Source organism: Impatiens glandulifera, chromosome 1 (assembly GCF_907164915.1).
Source record: "Impatiens glandulifera chromosome 1, dImpGla2.1, whole genome shotgun sequence".
Taxonomy (NCBI): Eukaryota; Viridiplantae; Streptophyta; class Magnoliopsida; order Ericales; family Balsaminaceae; genus Impatiens; species Impatiens glandulifera.
Window position 1 is genome coordinate 76,660,484 of NC_061862.1, and position 26,308 is coordinate 76,686,791.

The following is a 26,308-nucleotide window of genomic DNA, read 5'->3' on the forward strand; positions in this document are numbered from 1 at the left end:
TGTCCACTGAACCTCACCCCAAGCCTTATCGCCTGTCCTGGCTGAGTCAAGGTACGGATGCTACAGTTTCCAAGCGTGTACTTGTTAATTTTTCCATTGGTTCCCATTATCGTGATGCTGTATATTGTTATGTGGTTCCTATGGATGCTTGTCACCTTTTACTTGGTCGCCCTTGACAGTTTGATCATTCTGTTATACATGATGGGCGTGCTAATACCTACACGTTCTTATTTAATGGTACCAAGATTGTGTTGATGCCAAATCAGCCCAAGAAGGGTGCTGCCCCCACTCATCATGCGTTCCCCCCTGCCACCTTGTTGTCTCGGGGTCCTTTTCAGACCGCCATGGTCGAATCTGGCATGGTGTTTGCTCTATTTTTTTCGCTGATTACCTGTGGTGCTAGTTCTGAGGTGCCTATTCTAGTGCAGCCGCTGTTACAGGAGTTTGCAGATGTTTTTCCTGAGAATCTGCCTTGTGCCTTGCCTCCTTTGCGTGATATCCAGCATCACATTGACTTGGTTCCAGGTGCTGCCCTACCCAACCGTCCTCATTACCGCATGAGTCCCAAAGAACATGAAGAGTTGCGTAGACAGGTGGAGGACTTGCTGGCTAAGGGACACATTCGAGAGAGCCTTAGTCCCTGTGCTGTCCCGGCCCTTCTTACCCCAAAAAAGGATGGGTCTTGGCGTATGTGCATTGATAGTCGTGCTATCAACAAGATTACAGTGCGTTATCGGTTTCCTATTCCCCGGTTGGATGACTTGTTGGACCAGTTGGGTGGTGCTTCTGTGTTTAGCAAACTGGATCTCAAGAGTGGATACCATCAGATTCGTATTCGCATGGGTGATGAGTGGAAGACTGCCTTTAAGACTCGTGAGGGCTTATATGAGTGGCTGGTTATGCCGTTTGGTCTGTCGAATGCTCCTAGCACCTTTATGCGTGTGATGAACCAGGCTCTTCGCCCTTTCATTGGGAAGTTTGTAGTCGTTTACTTCGACGACATCTTGATTTACAGTGACAACGAGGTAGCACACCTCTCCCATCTTCGTGAGGTGTTATCTGTTCTCCGGCGTGACAAGTTCTATGCTGCTTCCTCGAAGTGCACATTTCTTACTGATTCTACCCAGTTCCTCGGTTATGTGGTATCTCGGGAGGGCCTGAAAGTGGACCCGAGTAAGGTACTGGCTATCAATCAGTGGTCCCGCCCCTCTTCGATCACTGAAGTTCGCAGTTTTCATGGCTTGGCTTCCTTCTATCGGCGTTTTATTCCTCACTTCAGCAGTGTTACGGCTCCTATCACTGATTGTATGAAGGGGGTTAAGTTCTTCTGGACGGATGATGCCGAGGCTGCCTTTGTTGAGATCAAGCACCGACTCACTTCAGCCCCTATTTTGGTTCTTCCTGATTTTTCCCAGCCATTTGAACTACATTGTGATGCTTCGAAATTGGGTATTGGGGCTGTACTTAGCCAATCTGGGCGTCCTGTTGCTTATTTTAGTGAGAAACTGTCTAGCGCTAAACTTCGTTTCAGTACCTATGATATTGAGTTCTATGCTATTGTCTAGGCAGTCAAACAATGACGTCATTATTTATTTCAACGGGAGTTTGTCTTATATACGGATCATGATTCCCTCAAGCATCTTGGTGGTCAGGACAAGATTTCTCATCGTCATGCTTCGTGGGTCTCTTATTTACAGAAGTTTACTTTTGTGATTAAACACAAGGCTGGTGTGTCTAATCGCGTGGCTGATGCTTTGAGTCGTCGTCATGGGCTGTTGGCGGAGATGCGTGTCCATGTACCCGGCTTTGATTCGTTTGTGGACCTCTATCGTGATGATCCTTTCTTTTCGCAGGTCCTCATTCGCATCCAACAGGGGGATTCGAGGGACTTTGTCTTGGAGGATGGGTTCCTTTTCCGCGGTGTGCAGCTGTGCATTCCAGATTGCAGCCTGCGTTTGAGGATGATTCAGGAACTCCATAAAGAAGGCCATGTTGGGCGTGATCGTACCTTCCAGCTTCTTGCAGCTTCTTATTTCTGGCCTTCGATGCGCAAAGAGGTGGGGCGTTTTGTTGCTCGCTGTCGTGTTTGTCAGTTGGCTAAGGGCGCGTCGACTAATGCCGAGTTATACTTGCCTCTGCCTATTCCCACTCAACCATGGTCTGATGTCAGTATGGATTTTGTCCTTGGGCTACCACGTACCCAGCGTGGTTCTGATTCGATTTTTGTGGTGGTTGACCGATTCTCGAAGATGGTTCATTTCATTCCCTGCAAGAAAACCTCTGATGCTGTGGCTGTTGCACAGCTTTATTTCAGGGATGTGTATCGCCTTCATGGACTTCCTGCCTCCATAGTTTCTGATCGGGACACTCGCTTTGTGAGTCACTTTTGGAGGAGTCTTTGGCGTTTTGTTAATACTCAGCTGAATTTTAGCAGTGCCTATCACCCGCAAACTGATGGCCAAACTGAAGTTGTTAATAGGTCTTTGGGGAACCTTCTGCGCAGTTTAGTTGGGGATCATCCTAAGGCTTGGGATCTGAAGCTGCCTCAGGCCGAGTTTGCTCACAATCATGCTGTTAATCGCTCCACTGGTTTTAGTCCTTTCCATGTGATTTACGGGCTGTCTCCGCGTGCTCCTCTTGATTTGTTAGCGCTTCCCAGCAAGGTGCGTCCTCATTCCACTGCTGCGGATTTTGTTGGTCAGTTGGCTCAGATTCATCAGACCACTCATGACCGCTTGGTTGCTGCTACTGCCAAGTACAAGGAGAAGGCTGATTCGAGAAGGCGTGCTGTTGATTTTGAAGTTGGTGACTTTTTGTGGGCTATTCTGACTAAGGATCGTTTTCCAGCTCATGAATATAGCAAGCTTGCTGCTAAGAAGATTGGTCCTGTTGAGATTGTGGAGAAGATCAACCCTAATGCTTATCGTTTACGCCTTCCCAGCCATGTGCGTACCTCTGATGTGTTCAATGTGAAGCATCTTGTTCCTTTTGTGGGTGAATCTTCTTCTGATGAGGATGATGCGGTTCCAGATTCGAGGACGAATCTTTTCTACCATGGGGGGAATGATGCAGTGCGAGTCGAAGAGGCGTTTATGCGAAAGTTGCAGCATCCAAAAATATCTCGCAAGTGTCAGATTTCGACGATTGCCTAGTGTTTTTCGGGCGGAAACGTGGTGCTGTGAAGAAGTCATGGCTTTGCCATGAGGTATGATGGTTTAAGGCCATCTGACGACGTTTAGGGGCTCAAAATCGCATTTTTATTAGTTTCGGGTGTTTTTTGCAATTTATTAAAAGTTGTTTATTTCTTTTGCAAGCTAGGGTTTGAGTATTTAAAGAATCTTAAAACACTTTTTTATGGGAAGATTATTAATCAGAAAACGAGGTTTCCTCAATATCTATCAACTTTCGGTATTCGTAAGAATCAACGAATCTTGATAAAGGTTCATCCTAGCCACGCACGCTGCATAATTATCTCTATGGAAAGAAGCTTAATGTGTCTTTGAGTGAGAAACCAGAGAAGATGGATGAAGATGAATGGAAACTCCTTGATAGACAGGTTTTGGGAGTTGTCCGATTGACGCTAGCCAAGACAGTTGCTCACAATGTAGTAAAGGAGAAGACCATCATGGGTCTGATGAAAGCTCTTTCTGATATGTATGAGAAACCTTCTGCTAACAACAAGGTACACTTAATGTAAAGACTCTTTTACTTAAGATTGGTTGATGGTACTTCTGTCACTACTCATTTGAATGAATTCAATACAATTGTGAATCAATTGCTATCTGTTGAGATTGATTTTGGGGATGAAGTTAGTGCCCTGATTTTGTTAGCATCTCTACCAAATAGCTGGGAACCTATGAGGGCAACAATTAGTAATTCAGTTGGAAATGCTAAACTGAAATTTGTTGAAGTTAGAGATCGTATTCTTGCTGAAGAGGTTCGTAAAATTGATTCTGGTGAAACATTCAAAGGTTCTGCTGCGAATGTGGAAAACAGGGGAAGAGGTAATGATAGAAATTTCAACCATGGTAAGAGCAAATCTATGTCAAGGAGCAGGAGGAGTCAGTCCAAGTCTGGGCGGACATTTGAGTGTTGGAATTGCGATAAACAGGGTCATTTAAAGAGGAAGTGCAAAACACTGAAGAAAAATGGTGATGATAAAAATAATGCAGCCAATGTTGTTACAGAATCTGTCACTGATGCGTTACTTCTGTCAGTTGATAGCCTGATAGATTCATGAGTTTTGGACTCGGGAGCGTCTTTCCACACCACTGCCCACAAAGAATTAATGGAGAATTATGTGGCTGGAAACTGTGGGAAAGTTTATCTCGCAGATGGTGAGGCACTGAATATTGTTGGCATGGGGGACATCAAATTGAAGATGGCAAATGGTTCTGTTTGGAAGATTAATAAGGTGAGACACATTCCAGGTTTAATGCGCAATCTGATTTCTGTTACACAACTTGATGAAGAAGGTCACAATTTCAGTTGTGGAAATGGTGCATGGAAGGTGACTAAAGGAGCAATTGTTGTTGCTCGAGGTCACAAAACTGGAACGTTATACACGACTTCAACTTGCAGAGAAACAGTTGCTGCTGTAATTGATGACTCGGAGAACAGTGAGCTATGGGGCATTGCAGGTTAGGCCATATGAGCGAAAAAGGGATGAAAATTCTTTTGAAAAATGGGCACATTCCAGAACTGAAGTTTGTTGAACATCAGTTATGTGAAACATGCATTCTTGGAAAACAGAAACGAGTGAGTTTCTTAAAAACTAGGAAGGAGCTCAAGAAAGAAAGACTAGAGTTGGTACACACTGATGTGTGGGGACCTGCACCTGATTCTTCTATTGGCGGATCATACTACTATGTGACTTTTATAGATGATTCAACAAGAAAAATATGGGTTTACTTTATGAAGCACAAGTCTGAAGTATTTACTATTTTCAAGAAGTGGAAGGCTTTGGTTGAAAATGAAACAAATCAGAAAGTTAAGTGCTTGAGATCCGACAACGGAGGTGAATATATCAATTCAGATTTCAAAGAGTATTGTGCTATGAATGGGATCAGTATGGTGAAGACTGTTCCCCGAATGCCTCAAGAGAATGGAGTAGCTGAACGAATGAATCGAACATTGAACGAGCGTGCTAGAAGCATGAGATTTCATACAGGGCTTCCTAAAACCTTCTGGGCAGAAGCTATAAATACTGCTGCATATTTGATAAACAGGGGACCCTCTATTCCTCTTGAATTCAGAATTCCTGAAGAAGCCTGGAGCAATAAAAAGGTAAACCTTTCTTATTTGAAAGTGTTTAGTTGTTTATCATATGTTCATATTAGTGAATGTGATAAGAGCAAGCTTGATCAGAAGTCTAATAAATGTTTTTTCATTGGTTATGCTGATATCGAGTTTGGTTATCGTTTCTAGGATAATCAAAATTGGAAGATCATTCGTAGCAGAAATGTTATCTTCAATGAACAGGTTCTCTACAAAGATTGTGTTGGGAAGACATCAGATGATGATTCCAAGTTGAAAGAGACTAGTATAGTCAATTTAAGAGATTTTTCAGCTGAATATATACCGACTGTCGAAGAAGAACAATGTGTTGTTGAAGATGAAATCGTTGAGAACGTGGCTCTAGAGGTAAATCAGCAAACACCGGTTATACAGTTGAGTAGATCATCAAGAAATCGAAAACCAGTTGAGAGGTGGTCTCCATCTCTGAACTATATCTTGTTGACAGATAGAGGTGAACCTAAATGCTATGAGGAAGCAATACAATCTGATGAATCGGTTAAGTGGGAGTCTACGATGAAAGATGAGATGGACTCTTTGATGTTGAATCAGACTTGGGAGCTCATTGAGCTACCAAAGGGAAAGAAAGCACTTCACAACAAATGGATCTTTAAGATTAAAGAAAAACATGATAAAACCATGAGGTACAAGGCAAGGTTGGTTGTGAAAGGATTTCAACAGAAAGAAGGTATTGACTACAATGAAATCTTCTCTCCAGTAATTAAATTGATGACAATTAGAACTATTTTGAGTTTGGTTGTGAAAGAAGACCTTCATCTTCATCAAATGGATGTCAAAACTGCTTTTCTTCATGGTGATCTAGATGAAGAAATTTATATGCGACAACCAGAAGGATTTGAAATCAAAGGAAAAGATGAACTTGTGTGTAAGCTTCAGAAGAGTCTGTATGGTTTGAAACAGGCTCCAAGGCAATGGTATCAGAAGTTTGATAGCTTCATGAAAAGTAACAATTTTTTGAGGTGTGAAGCTGATCATTGCTGCTATATCAAGAGGTTTGATAAATCGTACATTATTCTTTTTCTCTACGTTGATGACATGTTGATTGTTGGAGCAAGCTTGTATGAGATTAACAAGCTTAAGAAAGAGTTGTCTGAAAAGTTTGCAATGAAGGATTTGGGTGCTGCAAAACAAATCCTTGGGATGAGAATTTTTCAGGGATGAAGAAGTTCTCAAGCTTTCACAAGAAGGATATGTGAAGAAAATTCTTAGCAGGTTCAACTTGTATGATGCAAAACCAGTTACTACCCCCTTAGCTAGTCACTTCAGACTATCTAAAGATCAGTCGCCTTCAACAAAGAAGGAGAAAAATTACATGGCAATTGTTCCGTATGCCTCTGCCATTGGTTGTATTATGTATGCGATGGTTTGTACAAGACCAGACATAACACATGCAGTGAGAGTTGTTAGCAGATTCATGAGCAATCCGGGTAGACAACATTGGGAAGCAGTAAAGTGGATACTACGATACTTAAGAGGAAGTACGGGTCTTGCTTTGTGTTTTCGAAAGTCTAATATGGGTTTGGAAGGATATGTTGATGCTGACAATGGTGGTGATGTTGATAGTAGTAATAGCACAACAGGGTACATTTATACTCTGGGAGGTACTGCAATCAGTTGGGTTTCAAAATTGCAGAAGATTGTTGCTCTTTCTAGTTGTGAGGCAGAGTATGTTGCTGTGACAGAAGCTGCTAAGGAGATGATGTGGTTACAACCTTTTTTGCGAGAATTGGGTCAAGACTACGAGGGAAGTGTGTTGCGATGCGACAGTCAGAGTGCCATTCATTTGACAAAGAATCATGTTTATCATGTCAGGACGAAGCATATACAGGTTCGTTATCATTTCATCCGGTCAGCTTTAGAAGATGGAGTATTAGCTCTTGAGAAGATTCCCAGGAGTGAGAATCCAGCTGATATGTTGACGAAAACTGTGACAAATGAGAAACTGAAGTTGTGTGCAACTTCAGTTGGTCTTCTTCCTTAAGAAACCGAATGGAAAGCCACTACCGATCGAGAGATGATGAAGTTAGTCTCCAAGTGGGAGATTGTTGAGTTATGAAGCCTACACTTATAATAAACTCTACATTATTAATTAGAGTTTATTGGGTTTATCTTTTTTGGTTTTGGGCTTAGGCCTGACCAAAGTTATTTAGGTTTATTACCTGAATGTTTACCCTATAAATATGTAATTATTAAGGGTTTACATTGGGAAGACAGAATTCTAGAGAGATAAAGTGTGAGGCAAAAATTCTGTATTTCTTTTTCTTCTTCGTAGTGAAATCTGGTGGTGGCTGAAGTGGATGTAGCTCAATTTGAGTGAACCACTATAAATTTGTGTGTTCTTGTGTTTTTTACAGATTGTTTCAAGCTGGTCGGATTTGGGAGATACAAATCCTAACAAGAAGAACATGTTTATATAGAATTGTACATGCAAGTTAGCTGATAGCTTTGGAAAATGACTAAGGTGGAGGAAATACAAACACATTGCTTCAATGATAGCATGGAACCTTTCACTCGCACGCTAGTTTTCCAATTTCATGCTTTGGAGCCAGTAGCCTGTCTCACTTACTAAGGCTATGCTTTTCTAGCTACATAACCCACATTTGTACACCATCTTACCATGATAGGAAAAGAAAAAAATATGAGCCAAAAAGAAAAATAAAAAAAAATAAAGTTATCAGATCTTGAGTAAGGAATATGCATTTTAGTGTTCAGGATTTCTGCTATTATTTACAAAATTAATCATGAAAACATCTTAACCCTAAACCCTAAACACATCACACATACTGTCAAGCAAGATAATTCTTCATATACATTGCCCAGACCATATCTCTAAGAACAATAATTTGGTTCGTATAACTCTCTTTTCTTCTAGGAGTCTGTAGTTAGTTATCCATAAGTATAAATCAAATCTTAAGGGTGTTTGAATTTCATAGGGGCGACCTCTCTGTTTCAATCAATTGGTCTGGGAATGAATTAACACAGCCATGAGAAAAAGTTAAATGTTGATAGTTTCGGTTTTTTTTATATAATTTAGCTTCTTGTATATAGTGATCAAAACCTAACTAACTACAACTTAACCCCTGCACCCAATAATAAAAAACAATTTTTTTTATGATTAATTAAGAAAAGAATTTCAAAAAACACAATTGACATGTGAGAACTTTGGACAAATACTCTTAACTATATATTAGTTATCTCATATAATTCAACCATGTAGAACATAATTTTGCAGAAAATTTAAGTAGATAATATTAAGACTGAAATTTATGACTTACACTTGCCATACAAGTGTTGTTAGAAACACAAATGTGATTATTTAACAAACAAGAAGTAAAAAATAAAGACCAAATTGGGATTTTACATATGTTTGAGCTAGTCTATCAATACAAATAACATTGATCCAAGGACACAGGTCAGCATTCCGATTTCTAAGTGACCATAAGGATCATGAATTCATGATCAACTATTATTTTGTTTATCCTAGAAACAAGACGAAGAATGATGAAAAACAGATAAACTAGTTACATTTGTTTTAGCACTAAACCAATATTATGTTTTTGCTTCAGTGTGTGCATTCCATCAAACACCTGGTGGACAAGGATTGATGAATAGGCTATATAACCAAACAAAATAAGATGATGAAACATTACTTTGGTAGGATAAACAGGGTAGAAGAAAAAGAGAGATAGTAGATAACAAATATTTAATTAATAATCATTGAATAATCGTACTTTGGATGTAAGCCATAGCTCAAGAACCGGGTTCAGTAAATAGCTTTTAACAATCAACCAAAAACCAACATTTACAATGCAATAAATTTTCTTTCTTATTAATCTTATTAATTTATTATATTCCTCCCCAAACATGCCAAAAATAATAAAAATCTTCATAAGAGAAAGAAGTTTTCTATTGTAGATTTAATAAGAAAAAAAGTATCATCAACAAAAACAAAAAGTAATTAGTGAGATATATAGTTGGGTTTTCTCGTCGTTCCTATATTAATTCCTGTGAAAAGACTAGCGTTGATGACTCTCTCGAATAGTTTTGACAAACATTCCATAATCACCGTGAAAATTAGGGGTGATAAAGGATCCCCTTCTCTAAGCCCTCTCGAGCTATTGAAAAACTCAGACACTGTGCCGCCGTTGATAAGATTTGAGAACTTAAGTTCAGTAACACAAGTTTTGATCCACTTCCTCCATTTCACTCCAAAACCAATATTCTCAAGGAGAGAAAATCTCAATTAACGTGATCAAAAGCTTTTTCGATATTAAATTTACAAAAGAATTATCGTCCCTTTCTTCTAATAATAGAGTCAATACGCACATTTGCAATGAGTGAAGCGGTGGTAATCTTTTTATCTTGTACGAACGATATGTGGTTAGGAGAAATAAGTTATGGGAAAAGAACTTTGAGTCTATTAGCTAAACTTTTTGTCAATTCTAAAAAGTCTAAAGTATTTGAGTTTCTTGGCCCCTTAATCTTTCTAACAAGGACAATAAAGCTATATTCCCAAATTTTCTCAATTGTAAAATCATGTTCGATAGAGGATTTTTGATAAATTATTGACAAAGAGGGGAGAAAAAATAGAGTGAAGATTTAATTCAATTATGTCACTTGATCCTCTCATATATATAAGTTAAGGGAAAAAATTATAAATCCTGTATGAAATACAACAGGTATATTTTTTTGATTAGTGGAAGATTTTAATCCTATTGAGTTTTGTATAAACAAATATCCCTTAATGTAATAACACTATATGATTTTCTCTTAAATAATTTTTTTCTGTGATTTACTAACAAAGCAATTTTATATCGATAAATGTCTTTTTGTTTTAAAATAATCTCTATAGATTCAATACTAATATTGAATTCAAAAATATTGCTCTTCAACAAATAGGTAAATTTCTAGATAATAGAGAAATAAGGTAATATTGAACTAAAGAAGAAGGTACATATTAAAATATTGAGTCATGAATATTAAAATTAAGTAAAATATTTATAATTAACTAAATTTTTAAAAATAATTGATTTTAGATTATTTTTAATAAGTTAAGGTGATAATATTTACAATAATAACAAAATACAAAAAAATATTTTTTTGCTTTATATTAACCAAAAAATATTTATATATTTTTGTTAAATTTTAATTATTTTGATTAATTAGATTTGATTTAATTAAATACAATTTTAAAGGTCTCTTTTATTAAACAATTTGTTTAATTTCTAATTAGAGAGATAGTTTAATTTTATTGTTTTGGAAATTAGTTAGCCTTCCTTCTAGAATATTAGTTATATTAGTTGGAGTTAGATTAGTTGGGAGTTTATTTTATTTGATTTTGGAGAAAAATAAAAGAGAAAACAAATGTGGCAGTTTATTTTATTTGATTTTGGAGAAAAATAAAAGAGCAAACAAATGTGAAGATAGTTTGCTTTCGTAAGACTAGGTAAAAATGGTAAGTCATGTGACTATAAGATTTAGTGTTTAAGACCTTCTCCCAATCCGAAATTTATGCATGTTCTAAATTTATGCCTATTATTTTTCTTTATTTAAACATAATTAAATATCATTTCATCCTTTTAAATTTATTAATTATACTATTAAAATACCCTCCAATATATACTATCATTATATATTTCTATTTTTTTAATAACATAAATTTATGGCTTTTTTATTAATCTTTTATTAAAAAATCTTTCCTATGTCTTTTATTGTTTCAAATATTTTTTATTTAATAAATCACAATTTCTTTTTCTTCTTCTTTATTTCAACATAATAAATCTTTTATTATAAAATATTTCTTCTCTAACAAATCTATTTTATTTTATATAAAACTATCCCAATCAACAAGTCAATTCAAGAAAAATTCATCACACATTCCTCTTCCCAAATTTTTAAAACACTCAACTCAATCCGTTCTCTTTTGATTTTTCGGTACTTTGCGTCAATTGGTATGTGATTATTTTTTTCTACGTATTTGTTTGTGTATTTGAATATTTCGTTATTTCTCTCTTAATTGTAATTATTTTTACTTTGAAGGAATAATAATGTCTTTGAAGTTACATATCAAAATGAGAGAGAAATGATTAGGTGAGGGAATTTGGTGAGGGAATGACGTGGCATAATCTTATTCGCTGAAAAAATCAAATAATTTCTCTCTTTTCTCTCTTTCCTCCCACTTTTACATTTTCCAACAATTAGATGATGTCACGTCATTCCCTCACCAAATTCCCTCACTAAATTCCCTCACTCTATATCTAACCTAACTAGTTTGTAAATATATTTTTTTTAAAATATTCAAACTAAAACAAATACAAATACAAAAACATAATATAATATTGATTTTTAATTAATTTTTTTTATTAAATAAAGAAAAAATCAATATATAAATACATTTTATTTTATATCTCATAAAATTAATCATAAAATTAATTAGAGCTTATTTCTAGATAGTGTTTAATATGTTATAATTGTGAGAATTAAAATAAGGATGCCCCAAAATGCAAGAAAAAAAGAACTTTTTCCATTGCCTTTATATTTTAATTATATGTAACATTAATTTGATCATCATTAAATTATTTATTTTATTTTTTAAATCACGATAATAATATTCATCAACTTAATCAAAATTTTGATAGGTTAAATAGCTCTTCAAATATTAAAATTTTACAAATTTATAAAAAAATATTTCAATTTATACAAAAATATATATACATATATATTTATATTTACAAATTAAAAAAACATATTACTTATTTAAATAAACAAATTATTATAATCATGACTATTTAGAGACTGCGAAAACGCATAACTAAGTTTTTGTGCAATGCATGTCGACGAATGCACCAAAATGATAATAATTGAAACCCCTTCCAAAGAAGAGACACAAAAAATATAAATCTCAAAGAATAATGCAACATGTCCAACAAGAACCCTATATTCCATTTGAAAGCATCAATGTTAGTTATCTTTATTTTTGAATGAGACATCTGTTTACTTAAGACTTAACTAATTGTTTGAATTAAGGAGGTTTTTTTGGAGTTAGTGCATGGCCTGGGATTGTTTGGATCACAAGGCTTGAAGAAGTGACATTTTATGTATTCAATTCTCGGATCTGAGCAGCCACCAAATTTGTTTTTGATGATTTATTTTTGCTAATTAATTATTCGTAAATGCAAAATTTTCTGTGGGAGAAACAGATAGATAGCTAGATAGATCTACTAATTAAGACAACTCCAAACAAACTAAGAGGAAACTGGTTTCAATCTCTTTCTCTCTGGAAGAAGAATCTTAATTAGTCTCGGGGTGAGTTGGGGTGAGTCGTGAAAGAAAGCTTTCTTTGCCATGTTTTACTTGCAAAGACTTTGTCGAAGAATATTAGTCCTCCTAAATTTATGCCTATTACAATTTTATGGTTTTTTTATTAATCTTTTATTATAAAATCTTTCTTCCTACTAATTAGCTTTTATTGTTTCCTTTTATTGTTTCAAATCTATTTTATTCAATGTATCACAAATTTTTTTATTTTTCATTTTCTTTATTTAAATATAATAAATCTTTTATTATAAAATATTTCTTCCTAATAATTAGCTTTTACTATTTCAAATCTATTTTATTTTATATAAAACTATCTCAATCAAGTCAATTCAAGAAAAAATTCATCACACATTCCTCTTCCCAAAATTTCTAAAACACTTAAATCAATCTGTTCTCTTTTGATTTTTCGATACTTTGCGTCAATTGGTATGTGATTATTTTTTTTCTACATATTTGTTTGTGTATTTGAATATTTCGTTATTTCTCTCTTAATCGTAATTATTTTTTACTTTGAAAGGAATAATAATGTCTTTGTGGGAGAGACTCGAGAAATTGGGCAAAGGCAGTTATGGAGTTGTCTATCTAGGTCGTCCATTAGAAGGACATTGTCTCTATCCGTCTATTCCAATAATGGCAGTTAAATCCGCGGAGTACGAAAATTCATCATCTCTCCTACACGAAAGAGATATTCTCTCTAAATTTAAAGAATGCCCGCATATTATTCGTCTATATGGTTATGATTTCACCGTTGAAGGCACAAATTTTTTTACAAATATCTTCTTGGAGTACGCCTCGGGCGGCACTTTGCACGACCGCATTCAATCATCAAAGACATCTAAATACAGCGGAATCTCCGAAATTGAAGCAAAGGAATATACACTTTCCATTTTAAAGGGTCTGCGCTACATCCATGAGAGTGGATACGTCCATTGTGATATAAAACCGGAAAACATATTAATGGTCGACGAGAAGGCCAAAATAGGAGACTTTGGTATGACTATTCAGCCATTCAATCTTCCGGGAATGACGCTAGGTACTCCTCATTATATGCCTCCTGAGACATTAAATGATGGAGAATATGATACTTCTACCGATATCTGGGCATTGGGATGCTCATTCTTTGAAATGATCACATCAACGCCGCAATGGAAATGCAAAAATATGAACCAAAATCTTATTAAACTAATAAAGCGAAGTAAAATGTCCAAAGAGGCTTTTGATTTTTGGAAGAGGTGCACAACTAAAGATCCAAAGAAAAGATGGAGCGCAAATATGCTTCTACAACATCAGTTCATCGTCGGTAGGAGCGAGAATCCTTCTCCCGCACAAAATAATGCATAGGCGCTCCTTTACTTCCGTACATTGATCCTAAACGGTATTTGATTAATTAATTTGTTGTTAAATTTATGTTTGTTATTTGATTATTTCTTTACTTATTTTTATTTTATTTTAGGATTTATGAATTAAGCTTGTGCGGAATCTTGGAAGGAATAATGTTTATAATACAAACAAATAAAGATTTTTAGTTTATATAACAAGAAGGTATTAATGTAAACTTAGATTTTTAATTTATATAACAAGAAGGTATTAATGTAAACTTAGACTTATTAGACTTACAAATTTATTTATAATGATTTTTTACTTAATGTTCATTTACATATGGTGCAGGCATTTACTCATCAAATGACATCCATATACTGAGTTTTGGATTACAACTAGTCCCAAAAAAATTTTAAAGAGGTGAGTAAAATATTATTTTCTACCCTTTTCAAATTATACATGTTTACAATTGATGTCCTTATGAAGTAAAAAGACTTATTTTCTTTTTATATTGTATGAAAGGTGTAGTTTTTTTATGCACCAAAATATACTCAATCTTCAATCGCCTCTCTCTTCGACAACCGAATCATCCAATTGCCGTGAAATTTGTATTGTTCGTAGATCTAATCAATCATTTCATCTATAAGAGCAATTTATCATATACAGATGTAAGTTATGAAACATCGTTTTAAATCTAGAATATAAAATGGAGTTATGTTGTTAAAATCTGTAGAATATAAGACATACAATACAGATGGATCAATAATAAATTATTGCTTTGCTTTTTTTTTTTTTATATTGCAGTTCAAAAAGGTTTCATCTTGATTCCGAAAAGTACAAGTTTCATTAAATTGTTGTTACAAATGATTCATCCTTAACGATAAAGGTGAGTTTTTGCTTAACTAACGAATAAATGTTTGTATTGGTTGATAGATTATAATTTTATTTATTGATCTTCTTTCCTAGCTTTAGTTGTAACTAAATGGTTAAATACTATTATTATTATTTATGAAGTGATTTGGATCATTCTTATATCTTCTATCTTTTTAGGGACAAAGAGTTATACAAGCAAGAGTAAGTTGCATCAAAGGACTTTTAGGACAAAAATGGCATATCTACAATAGTTCTAACACAATTATCCTGAGGTCAAGTCACATATGGGCATAATTCAAGGAAGGCTTCCCTAACTCAATATGAATCGGTAAGACCTATAACCTAATTGTTGTGGATGGTTCATGAATGAGAGACAAAAATTAAAATAAATTTGAAAGTACGTATAGTATTGAAATCACTACTAGTTGTCCGTTTGAAAACATCATCTTCCCCGGGTGTAAAAAAAAAAGAAAAAAAAAGAAAAGAAAGAAAAATAAGAAAGAAAGAAAAAACCGGAAAGGAAATGAAAAGTCTCTCAAATATAAAGGGCATCAGTATACCGATTCTGCTTAAATGGACTTCAAATATATTTATTATAAAATAACTCTCAATAATGAATCTTATACAACGAAAGGGTGATAGTTTCCGACTGTGCTATATCCCAATCCCCAAACCTCAACCTTGTAAGATTGCCTAATGTGGGATGGAGACTAAAGGAATGATTGTGATTGAATTCAAATATGATGGTCCAAATATCCTAAGAGAACTAAGGTGCTTCAAACGATTGCATGAAAGGCTTACAAAAAAAAGCACAACAAATAATGAGACGAGACTTTGATGGTGAAATATATACTATCCATTATATTTGAGGTATGTACTAATTTATCTATTTCTCTATTAATTGATTCATTAATGTTATAATATCTCTTTCTTTATTATTTGATTCATTATTGTTTATAATGATGTAGATTAAGAGTCAAATTCATATAATTGACGAAGGGAAGGGAAGAAAAGAAGTGAAAATTGATTCAATATATGTAACTTGATCATCTTATATATAAGTTAAGGGGAACCATTGTAAATCCTATATGAAATATTATAGGTACTTTTTTTAGGTTAGTGGGAGTTTTTTAATCCTGTTGAGTTTTGTATAAACAAATAATCCCCTAATGCAATACTATTACAGGATTTTTCTCTCAAATTGTTATTTCTCTTAATTTACTATCTCAACTTAAGGTTCTAAGTAATTTTATTTTTTTTATCAATTGATCGATATGTTTTTTAAAGATGATTTCTATAAGTTTCTACATTAATATCGAATTAAAAAATATTATTTATGATCAATAAATAGGTAAACCTCGAGATAATTTCAAAAGAAGTATTCAATTCAAAAAAAACTAATATTGAATTCAAAAAAGGTTTTGTAAACTATTTTTGTAAATAATCACACCAAATCAAATAAAAATATTAATAATTTGTAACAAATGCAATAACCTGTTTTCATTTACATCTTCTATTTTGTTTTCTGTAATGAAAGTCAATTATATAGACCTATCAATCTCATAAAATCATAGATTTTTTTAACCAAATTCGTAGAATTCGAATTCACTACTGCAGCTTCCTAAAACTCCTTATCAGCACTAGGATCAACCAAAGAACTAAGACTTTTGATTCATCTAGAAATATCTATTTGTCTTGTACCCTTCTAGTAATCCCTAGACCAGATCTGATATTTGCACCAACTTCCTTAGCATCATTCACCTAAAGAAAAGCATATAATAAAACAGTTAATTAAGGGAAGACAATAAAAAACCGAATCAAATCATCCCAGCTCAAACACCATTTAGAAGATGTATTTGTACAATGATTTAGAAACACTTTTTGGATATAGAGCTGAGTCTAGATTTCAAAGAGAAAACGAACAAATGTAGGGAATATATAGATAGTTAACTTGGTTAAGTTATGTTCCAAAACATAATCTCATCTAAATCAATATATGAATAAGATATTTCACATAAAAAAAATGTTTCTAGTACAAACCTAGAAAGAAAATTCTCGTACAAACCCATATCCAGCTCTAATAAGTGTTTCCAAATGAGATTTTATATAACAACTATATTGATTACAAACTTCAAAATATTGAAAAGAAATGAAAAGAAAGGTACGTAGTTGAATAAATTTCACAATTTATACTAATTTTAGTATAGTAAAGCCAGTTAATTATATATGAAGATAGTTGGGTTTTCCAATTTTATGCACATAATCAAATTATCTAGTCATATATAGTGAAGTAGAAGACAGAGTTGAGATCGACTTGATCTTTTTATTCTTGAGAAAATCTTAAAACAATATTTTCATTACAGTGTATGTACACATCCAATAAATATTAGATAAGTGGTGTAAATGTAAGATTTTTCCAAAACATTGGTAAATTCAAACCGTATAGTAAAATAATAAATTTCTTTACAAGGGAGTTGTCAAAGACTAACAATAAGGCTAAGAACATGGAAATTAGTTTAATAGAGTTTGAAAATAATGATAAGGAATCTAGTAGTGAATTTGAACCCAAACCGCCAAAGATACAGCATAATCTCGAAAAAGTGGATCGTGTAGTGGACATTGAAATAAATCAGTAACCGCCTTATTAAACTGAACCATTCCAACAGAAGGCAATGCCAATCCTCTTTTCCTTAAAATCTTAATAATCTTCAACACATGTGCACAAAGGTTTCCCATTTCGGAAACCCCGCAGTCGCACAAGGCAAATTCTGATCCCGGGTTTTGTACAATATGAAACTTATCTTTATCCTCAATATCAATTACTCTTGCATGTGTATCGTCATTTTCGTACAAGATGTCAGAATCAGGGATTTTTAATGATTTATTCCACGACGTTAAACCGCAGGAACGTTCGTTCTTCCAATAACGCTGGAAATCGTCCTTTCCTGAATATTCGTCGAGCCAGAAATACGAATGAACTTTAGTGGATAACTTGTAGACTAACCAATCAGATCGTTGATAAGAATTGGAATTGGAATCGTTTAACAATCAAAGTTTCATCTGGTTATGGTAAAACTCCATTGCTGCACAAGATTCCAGGCTGGCAAGGGGAAGGTTTTTAAGGGCTGTTGTCCATAAACCTAAATCAAGAACTTAAAATTAGGGCAGTTATAGTTCATTAGAGCTTGTTTAATCTTGGGTTATCTAAAACAACTTTCTTTTCAACCGATCACTTCATTCATCAATCAAAATACCAAAATATCCTTACTTTTATCTTTTTCAAATAACCCCACATCAAACCAAGCTCTTAGTGTATGTAAAGAAAAAGAAAGTGTCTTACCAATTCTTGGATACCAAACAGCCTTAAAGTAATCTGTGAAGTCATAGCTATCGACAAAATCTTCCAAGAAATCGTCGAATAATCGTACAGTTCCATTCCCTGTACAGATTTCATTGACTGCCTGGCCTAACCATTTTGAGATTGCAGAACGTATCTCTACTTCTGAGCATCTCTTAACTAAGTTTTTGTGTAATGCATGACGGATATGCCAAAATGATATCAATACAGAGCACTGAAACACCTCCCTAAAGAAAATTCACAAAAAATTCAAATCCCAAGAAATAATGCAACATATTCAACAAGAAGCCTACCATTTGAAAGCATCGTCAATGTTAGTTATCTTAATTTTATCCTTGAATGAGGCATTTGTTTACCTAAGGCCTTGTTTGATGAATGGTTATTGCCTTATTTGATTTGGGACTATTTGAATAACCTTCTTTGATGTAGGTTATAAAAAGCCAGTTTATTTGGGTAAAGGGCATTAGGGTATAATTTTGATTGATAATTGTAGCTCAAGCAAGGTCAGAGAGAAATAATAGCAAACCTGATTGCTTGAATGTCAGCTAAAGGGTCATCAATTATGAATCCAGCCAATTTCCACGAAGGATCTTTTGTATGAACTCTATTGCAAAGAGCCCTCATCCACCTAACAGTATCACCACTAGATAATCTTGAAGTCAGTACCCATGCCACGGGTATAGCCTTATTCTTCGAGTTGAAAACCACAAGACTGTGAATTGAATACTGTGGAACAAGTTAGAGGTAGTCATAAAACGATAGCAATTGCATAAAAAAACATTTGATACCTTCAATTTATACGTTCCAAATCTCAAATCAGATGCCAGATGACTACGGTTACCAAATTTTATCATTTGTTGCAACTGCCACTCAGTTTGAATACCCACAGCGAAAGGATAAATTCTAGATAAATTCTCACTATTTGTTGTCATTGAATACATATTATCAATATTTAATAATTATCATTAATCAAACTAACACATATATTTAATTATACTAAATTGTAAATGAAGTATCATACTTCTCACACTATAGTAAATAAAATCATTTCATCTTATTTAAAAAAACATTAAATTACTAATTTTCTCTTTTGTTTTATTTTAAAAATAACCTTGAATACCATTTTTATTTGAAGAACAATAAAGTGTAAAAGAAGTATTATACTTCTCAAACTATACTAAATAAAATAATTTTACCTTTTTAAAAAAATATTAGATTATTAACTCCTCTTTTGTTTTATTTGAAAAATAATTTGTAACACCAATTTTTATTTAAGGAACAATAAAATACTATACATGAATATAATAGCACAAGAAAATTATCGGAATGAAATATTTTATAAAAAATCATAGCAATCTAACCTAACTATTTATAAAGGGAATAAAATAACTAAATTGACTAAAACTGAAAATTCTATCGTCAAGTCGGGAGAAGATGTAAAAAAGATTGTAAAAGAAGAAAACGGAGATAGAAGAAACCCTACCTGAAGAGAAAAGATGTGATGTCATGTTGTTTATATTAATTATTAAGAAAACAGTAAAATAATATACAAAATAATATTAGCAAAAAATTAAATTAACCTTCAATCTAAAAAGTTCTCAAGACTCAAGTGTAAATGGAGATGTATCTAAAATAGGTGTCAAGAAAATATGTATGCAAAATAGGATGAAGAAGAGATAAAAAAAAATCATGTATGTAGAAAAGAGAAGATGTAACTAAAATTATAATAAACCCTAATGTAATAGAGAAAATGTAATGAGAAAGATGAAGAAGTAAAAAGTAGAGATATAATTGAGAAATAATGTGAAGTTAAGGTGGAGGTAAGGAAGATAAAGAGTTTTTTTTTAATGAAAAAGAGAAAAATAATGATTGAATTAAATAATGATTTCATTAAGTAATATATTTTCATTAAAAAAAATATATTTATATTTTATTGATTCGGTTTGGAGATCAGTTTGGTGCATGTAAATATATTACTTAATGAAAGCGGGGAAAAACCATACCAATCGGTTCGGTTTGGCTAGGTTTTAGCGGGGCGGTTTCAAATTGCTATCCCTAGTTGTAGGTAGGGAACAAGAAAGCTACAAAATTGTCTGAGGTGGGGGCGTCTGACGGCGGGATTGAGGTTGCTCTCTCATCGTCTGTCTGTGTGGAAGCTGGAAAGGAAGGCGTTGGTTGGGAGGACCACAACTCTCCCCCTCTCTCTCATCTCTCTAGCTCTAAGTTGATTCATCAATTTATAATATCTCTTTTTTTATTTGATTCATTATTCTTTATAATGATTTAGATTAAGAATTAAGTTCATATGATTCATTATTTATGTTGAGAAGGATTAAATGATAAATTATTGACGAAGTGAAGAAAAAAAATAGAGGGAAGATTGATTCAATATATGTCACTTGATCATATCATATATAAGTTAAGGGAAAAAAATTATAAATCTGGTATGAATTTTAATAGGTACATTTTGTAGATTTGTGGGAGAATTTTAATCCTATTGAGTTTTGTATAAACAAATAGAGTAATGATACATACATCACCCTTATACAGTATCTTCACACAATACCTACCTCATTTAGAAAGAAAGAAAAATATATCTTAAAAAAAATACGAGAGAGAAAAATATTTTCTCTTTCTTTCCAAATAAGGTAGATGCTATGTGAATGTGCTGTATAAGGTTCTGTATAAAGTGCTGTATATATCATTAGTCAAACAAATATTCCCTAATACTATATGATTTTCTCTTAAATATTTTTTTTCTCGTGATTAACTTAAAAAGTAATTTATATCAATAAATGTCTTCTTTTTTAAAATAATCTCTATAGATTCAATAATATTATCGAATTCAAAAATATTATTTTTCCTTGAACAAATAGGTAAATCTCTAGATAATAGAGAAAGAATATAATATTGTACATATCAAAATATATATTGAGTAATGGATATCTAACTTAACTAGTTTCTAAATAATTTTTTTTTTAAATAACTAAACTAAAACAAATACAAAAACATAATATAATATTGATTTTTAGTTAATGTTTTTATAAAATAAAGACAAAGTCATTACTTCAATATAAGTTCACATTGTAGACCTCACTTTTTCATCCCCAATTTTTATAGTTTATAAGTAATTATTTTTTGAGGAGTGATAGGGGAGGGAATTTGAGGCATGTCACTACATTATTGGTTGGAAAAATGATAAAAGGTGGGGGAGAGAGAAGAGAGAGAAATTTTGTTATTTTTTTGGCTAATCAAATTGAAACACATTATTCAATCACTCATTCCCTCCCTCAAATTCTCTTTTCCAATCATTTCTCTTACTTTTTAATTAACTAAATTTTTAAAAATAATATTTTAATAAGGTAATATGATAATACTTAAAATAAAAATAATAATAATAAAATGTTTTTTTTTGCTTTATATTAACAAAAAAATATTTATTTATTTTGTTAAATTTTAATTATTTTGTTTAATTAGATTTGATTTGATTTAATTAAATACAATTTTAAAGTTATCATACATAGTCTTTCTATTTTATTAAAAATTCTTTTATTAAACATTTTGTTTAATTTCTAATTAGAGATTTCTAATTAGAAAGGTATTTTAGTTTTCTTGTTTAGAAAAGTTAGTTATCATTCCTTCTAGCAAATTAGTTAGATTAGTTGAGAGTTAGTTAGTTATCTTCGTTAGTTTATTTTATTTACATTTATTTGATTTTGGAGAAAAATAAAAGGCAAAACAGAAATGTGAAGATCATGGACATTTAACTTCCTAAAAACTATGTAAGTTTGTTTGCTTCCACAAAACTAGGTAAAAATTATTAGTCACGTGCCTATAGGATTTAGTGTTTCTCTAGCTCTCCCTATAAAAACATAACCTAGGTCATTGAGCAAAGGATCTTCCCAATCCGAAATTTTACAACTACATGTCCCTAGGCTGCCCACATTTACTCTCTTAAAACCTAAGAAAAATATCAACGATTGTGTCACAAGTTTTTTATTAGAGAATTTCGGTTAGCACATCTATAGGATCAAAAAGAAACCCACTAATGTAAGCTCATAAATTATTAAACAAATGAGAGAAATTTATAATTTATCTTCTATTAATTAAGTTTTATATATTATTTAATTCATAAATTTTCTCATTTAATTTAAAATTTCTATTACCAGCTAAACTATTGTAAATATTAAACATTCAATCAACAATATTATTTCAATATTTTTCTTCTAAAACTCAATCAAATAGTTATTGTTTATATTGTCAATTTTAAAATCAAAATTGGTATCAGAGCTTAATTTTAAACAAAACTGTTAGAATCTAGGTCGCGGCTGGAGGACCAGGGTTGGGCCGGTTAGCGCGTCTCACTCAAAGGGTGGTGATTAATCCGGTTAGAGATTAACACCGGGGTTTCAATACTACACAAACTGTCACAAACCCTTGAACTAGGTTCAAGCGCGGAAGAGGTTTGTTTCAGATTGAAGCATCACACTCACAAGATAGGCAGAACCGGTTTTCAATAGGATAGGTTTGGAAATTGATGGGTCGGTTTTTGTAACCTGGTGATTCGGTTTAGGTGATGTAGAGTCGGTTAGATCGGTGTAGATAGGTTAGTACATGTCGGTTAGAATGTAGAACCAGCAGAAAGTAATAACAAGACAGGTTTTTATGGATGTTCGGAGATAAAACTCATACGTCACCCCTTCCTCTCGAAACCGCGAGAAGGATATTCACTAACGAATACAAATACAATCCGATCGAGACTTATTTCCTGCTCGATAATACCCTTATAATTTACACCGAAATTGTAAAATACACACTTCAACTTTAGCACTTAGGCTTTTTCTAGAGAGAGAACACACTCTTTTTACTTGTAGATTTCTTGTTCACTATGTTCCCTGTGTCCCGTTTTTGTCCCATTTTTACTCTTCTTCAGCTGCTCCTTTTATAGGTGAAATATGCCAACAGTCATATTTCACTTCCTTGAACTTGATTAGCTGAGTAGAGGTTCATTGATACAGACCTGGCGGTCAATTGTTCAGACCTGGCGGTCAACTTTACAGAGTTGGCAGTCTGTTCTTCTGGTGTGTAAGACAAACCTGCTAGGTTTGTCTTTTGCTCAATATGGTGACTGTCTGTTAGACAGTTGTCTGTACTTGGAAGATTGCCTTTTTGATTTATCCTGAAGTGGAAAGATCCTGTAGGACGGTTTTCTGCAGCCTGCAGACTGTCCTCAGACTTGTATGAATATGGAAATGTTCAGTCTGTTCCTTTGATATCATTCTCAACAGATACCCGAAGTATCTTCTTATGCTGGTCGGTCATTTGACTTTTCACCGGATGGTTTCCGGTGTGATTGGTTTTAACCGGACAACTTCCGGTTATTCCTTTGCCTTGTAGCTGATCGGCTGTCTGGTGTTTCCGGTTCTTAGCTCTGGTCGATCCTTTCTTTGTGCGGTCATGTCTCGAATGTTCCTGGTCAGTTTAATAACTTGACCGGTTAATCTTCTTAACCGGTTCATTTGTTTGACCGGTCTGGTTCCTTGTTCCTGCATGGAAAGTTTATGTGTTATGTTCTGTGAACCGGTCTAATTTTATCTAACAATTTCTCCCTTTTTGATTATTTTATTTAAAATTATCAAAATCATGTAAGTTTGCAAACGTAGGCCGGTTCTTTATTTGACCGGATTTTTTGAAACTGACTTGGGAGAATTTTTCGAAAAAATTTGGAGTAATTTTGAGAAAATTTTTGGAAAAATCTAATCTTTTATCTTATCAATTTCTCCCTTTTTGATTATTTTACTTACAATTATCAAAACTATGTAAAAATGCAAGTATAGGTCGGTTTCAAAAATAACTTTATATATATATAAAAGTAACCGAAATAAACCGAAAGAAACATAAAGTAAGAAAGTAAATCCCCTATTCTGATTCGGAAAATCTGAAGTCGTCCATCATATCATCGGTTGGTTCTTCTTCATTCGGTTGATCCGGTCGTGAAGATGAACCTTCAGCTTGCGGTTGACCGACTATGCTGATTGGAACCGTATCGGAGACTCGCTGTCTTGTAGACCGCTGCTCGAGATGCTCTTCGTCTTCATCCTCGGTTTGCTGTGGGTTTGGTGGAGTATCGATATTTGTCTCGGTGATCCTCTCCAACATTTTTCTTGCAGAAACCTTCCTTTTTCGTTTCACCGGAGCCGAAGAGGAGGATGCTGCCTTTTTCTTCTTGTGAGCCCTGGCATATTCTTCGAGCCCTTGTTTTTGTGCGTTTAACCGCTCTGCATCTTTGGCCGCTTGAACTTCTATGGACTTCGCAAGTCCCGGATATTTAGCCGCTGTGTTTCGTTCGCGCTCGGCTATTTCCTCTTTAGATAGTCGCGGTGCCTCCTTTGCTTTCCGCGTTTCTTCGTCCAGCGCATCTTGGATTTCCTTAGCCGCTCGGGCGTTTGCTTCCTCAACCGCTATGTCAGCATTGATCTTGGCATTTATCAACTCATTGACCTGTTCGGTTAGCGCCTTAAGATCGGCTTCAAGCTTGTCGTTGCGGTCTTCAAGGCGTGCATTCTTCTTTTCCAGATCTGTGACCCTGTCAAGTGTCGAGCCGACTTCATTTCTTGACCGCCCCAGGTCCTCATCGACCTCTTTGAATCGTTGCTCGGTTTCCCTTTCAAACCGATCCATGTCATCCACCATCCTTGAGGTCTTTTCTTCCAAGTCCTCGGTTTGTTTATAATGCTCGTTGTGCAGAACCACGTCGTCTCGGTATTCGTTTTCGATGACTGTGATCCGGTCCTCTGCCTTTACGAGATCATCCCTCGTCTTTTCGGCGAACAGGAGTGTTTGGCGCATGGCTTTCTTGACTTTCGTCTCCAATGGTTGAACCGTTGAGTCTGCAAACTCTTGAATAAGGGACTTGACCCTTTCTTCTGTGACGCCCAGTTCGGAAACCCCAGGTTGATCAGTTTTAAGTTGCCCGGCGAGAGGAGTCCCCGTCTTTTCGTCGGTTTCGTTTATGACCGGATCCGCTAGAGGAGGCGTTTTACTTCGATTCTGACTATCATTGGTCTCAAGACGCGGAGAATGTGCTGTTTCTCGCTGTCTGTGCACCGCTTCAATCCGCTCTATTTCCTTAGTGAATTCTCCTTTCTTTATCTCAAGCTTGTTCAACACCAAGAGCTGTAAATTAGCCTTCGGTGTTCCTGGAACATACCTTTCTGAAAGCTTTCGGATACGTACGGTGATCTTCTGTAGCCGAGCACGCGGTTTCACGATTGCGTGTCGGTCCATGGCTTTGTTAGGATCCTCAGCATTTGTGAGGCTTATAACGGTTTCTTCTATCTCCTTCAGCCTTCTGAAGCATTGTTCATCGGTCATGCCCGGTAACATGTGTTTGAAAAATTTGTCGCATCGGTACCCGTGCCATTCCCGGTATACTGCGACAACCGCTTGGACTCGCTGTTCGATTTCCTCCAAGATTCTTCGTACAATGATTTTGGCCATCTTCTGGTCGTCTTCAGCGGTATCCTCTTCCTCATGGCCGTCTGCACCGGCATCGGTGTTCTCAATGCTTGCGGCCGCATCGTTGTTGTCAGGACTTGTACCCGAATGTTCTTCTTCATTCGCTCATTCTCTATCGGAAGGATTTTCATCGGTTTTCTGTGAGCCGGTTCGGTCAGACGTGGAAGCCGATTCTTCCTCATCTCTTGTTTGCGAGGGCGGTTCTGAGAATACTATCTTCTCCTTGTCCTTGCTTCCGGACTTTTCTTTTGCCGGGGTCGATTTCTTGGCGGTAGATTTCTTCTTTCGGCCACCTGTGGAACCGGGGACCGGCTGCTTCCTCTCCAGGGATTGTTTGGATTTTATTATCCTGCTTGATGGGAGAATAACACCAGGACCGGTGTTGATGTTATGTTGGAGCATTATTTTTCCAAGGGGGATGGCGTATCCCCATGACCAGGCGGAATCCGGTTTCACCATGTCTTTCAGGTTGTGGAAAATTTCCTTCGCCTAGTTGACTTTCGTACCTTCCAGCAAACCGATCAGCATCTCGATCTTGGCCTTGGTGAGGTTGTCGTAATTTCCACCTCTCGCTTGAACCGACTTTGTGAAGATGTCACAAAGCGG

General features: G+C 34.6%; 1 protein-coding gene and 1 pseudogene across 1 annotated transcript; one reads left to right on the forward strand and one right to left on the reverse strand.

The window, feature by feature from the left end:
• Positions 1–13,158: 13,158 nt before the first annotated feature.
• Positions 13,159–13,974, forward strand: LOC124932961 (mitogen-activated protein kinase kinase kinase 20-like). Its single transcript, XM_047473684.1, has one exon. It carries the CDS (start codon positions 13,159–13,161, stop codon positions 13,972–13,974), a length of 816 nt encoding a protein of 271 aa, XP_047329640.1.
• Positions 13,975–17,269: 3,295 nt separating this feature from the next.
• LOC124932970 lies at positions 17,270–19,116 on the reverse strand (annotated as a pseudogene).
• Positions 19,117–26,308: the final 7,192 nt, after the last annotated feature.

What these genes read in the sequence shown, in the direction of transcription:
- LOC124932961 (XM_047473684.1), top strand. Translation starts at nt 13,159, where the DNA reads ATGTCTTTGTGGGAGAGACTCGAGAAATTGGGCAAAGGCAGTTATGGA.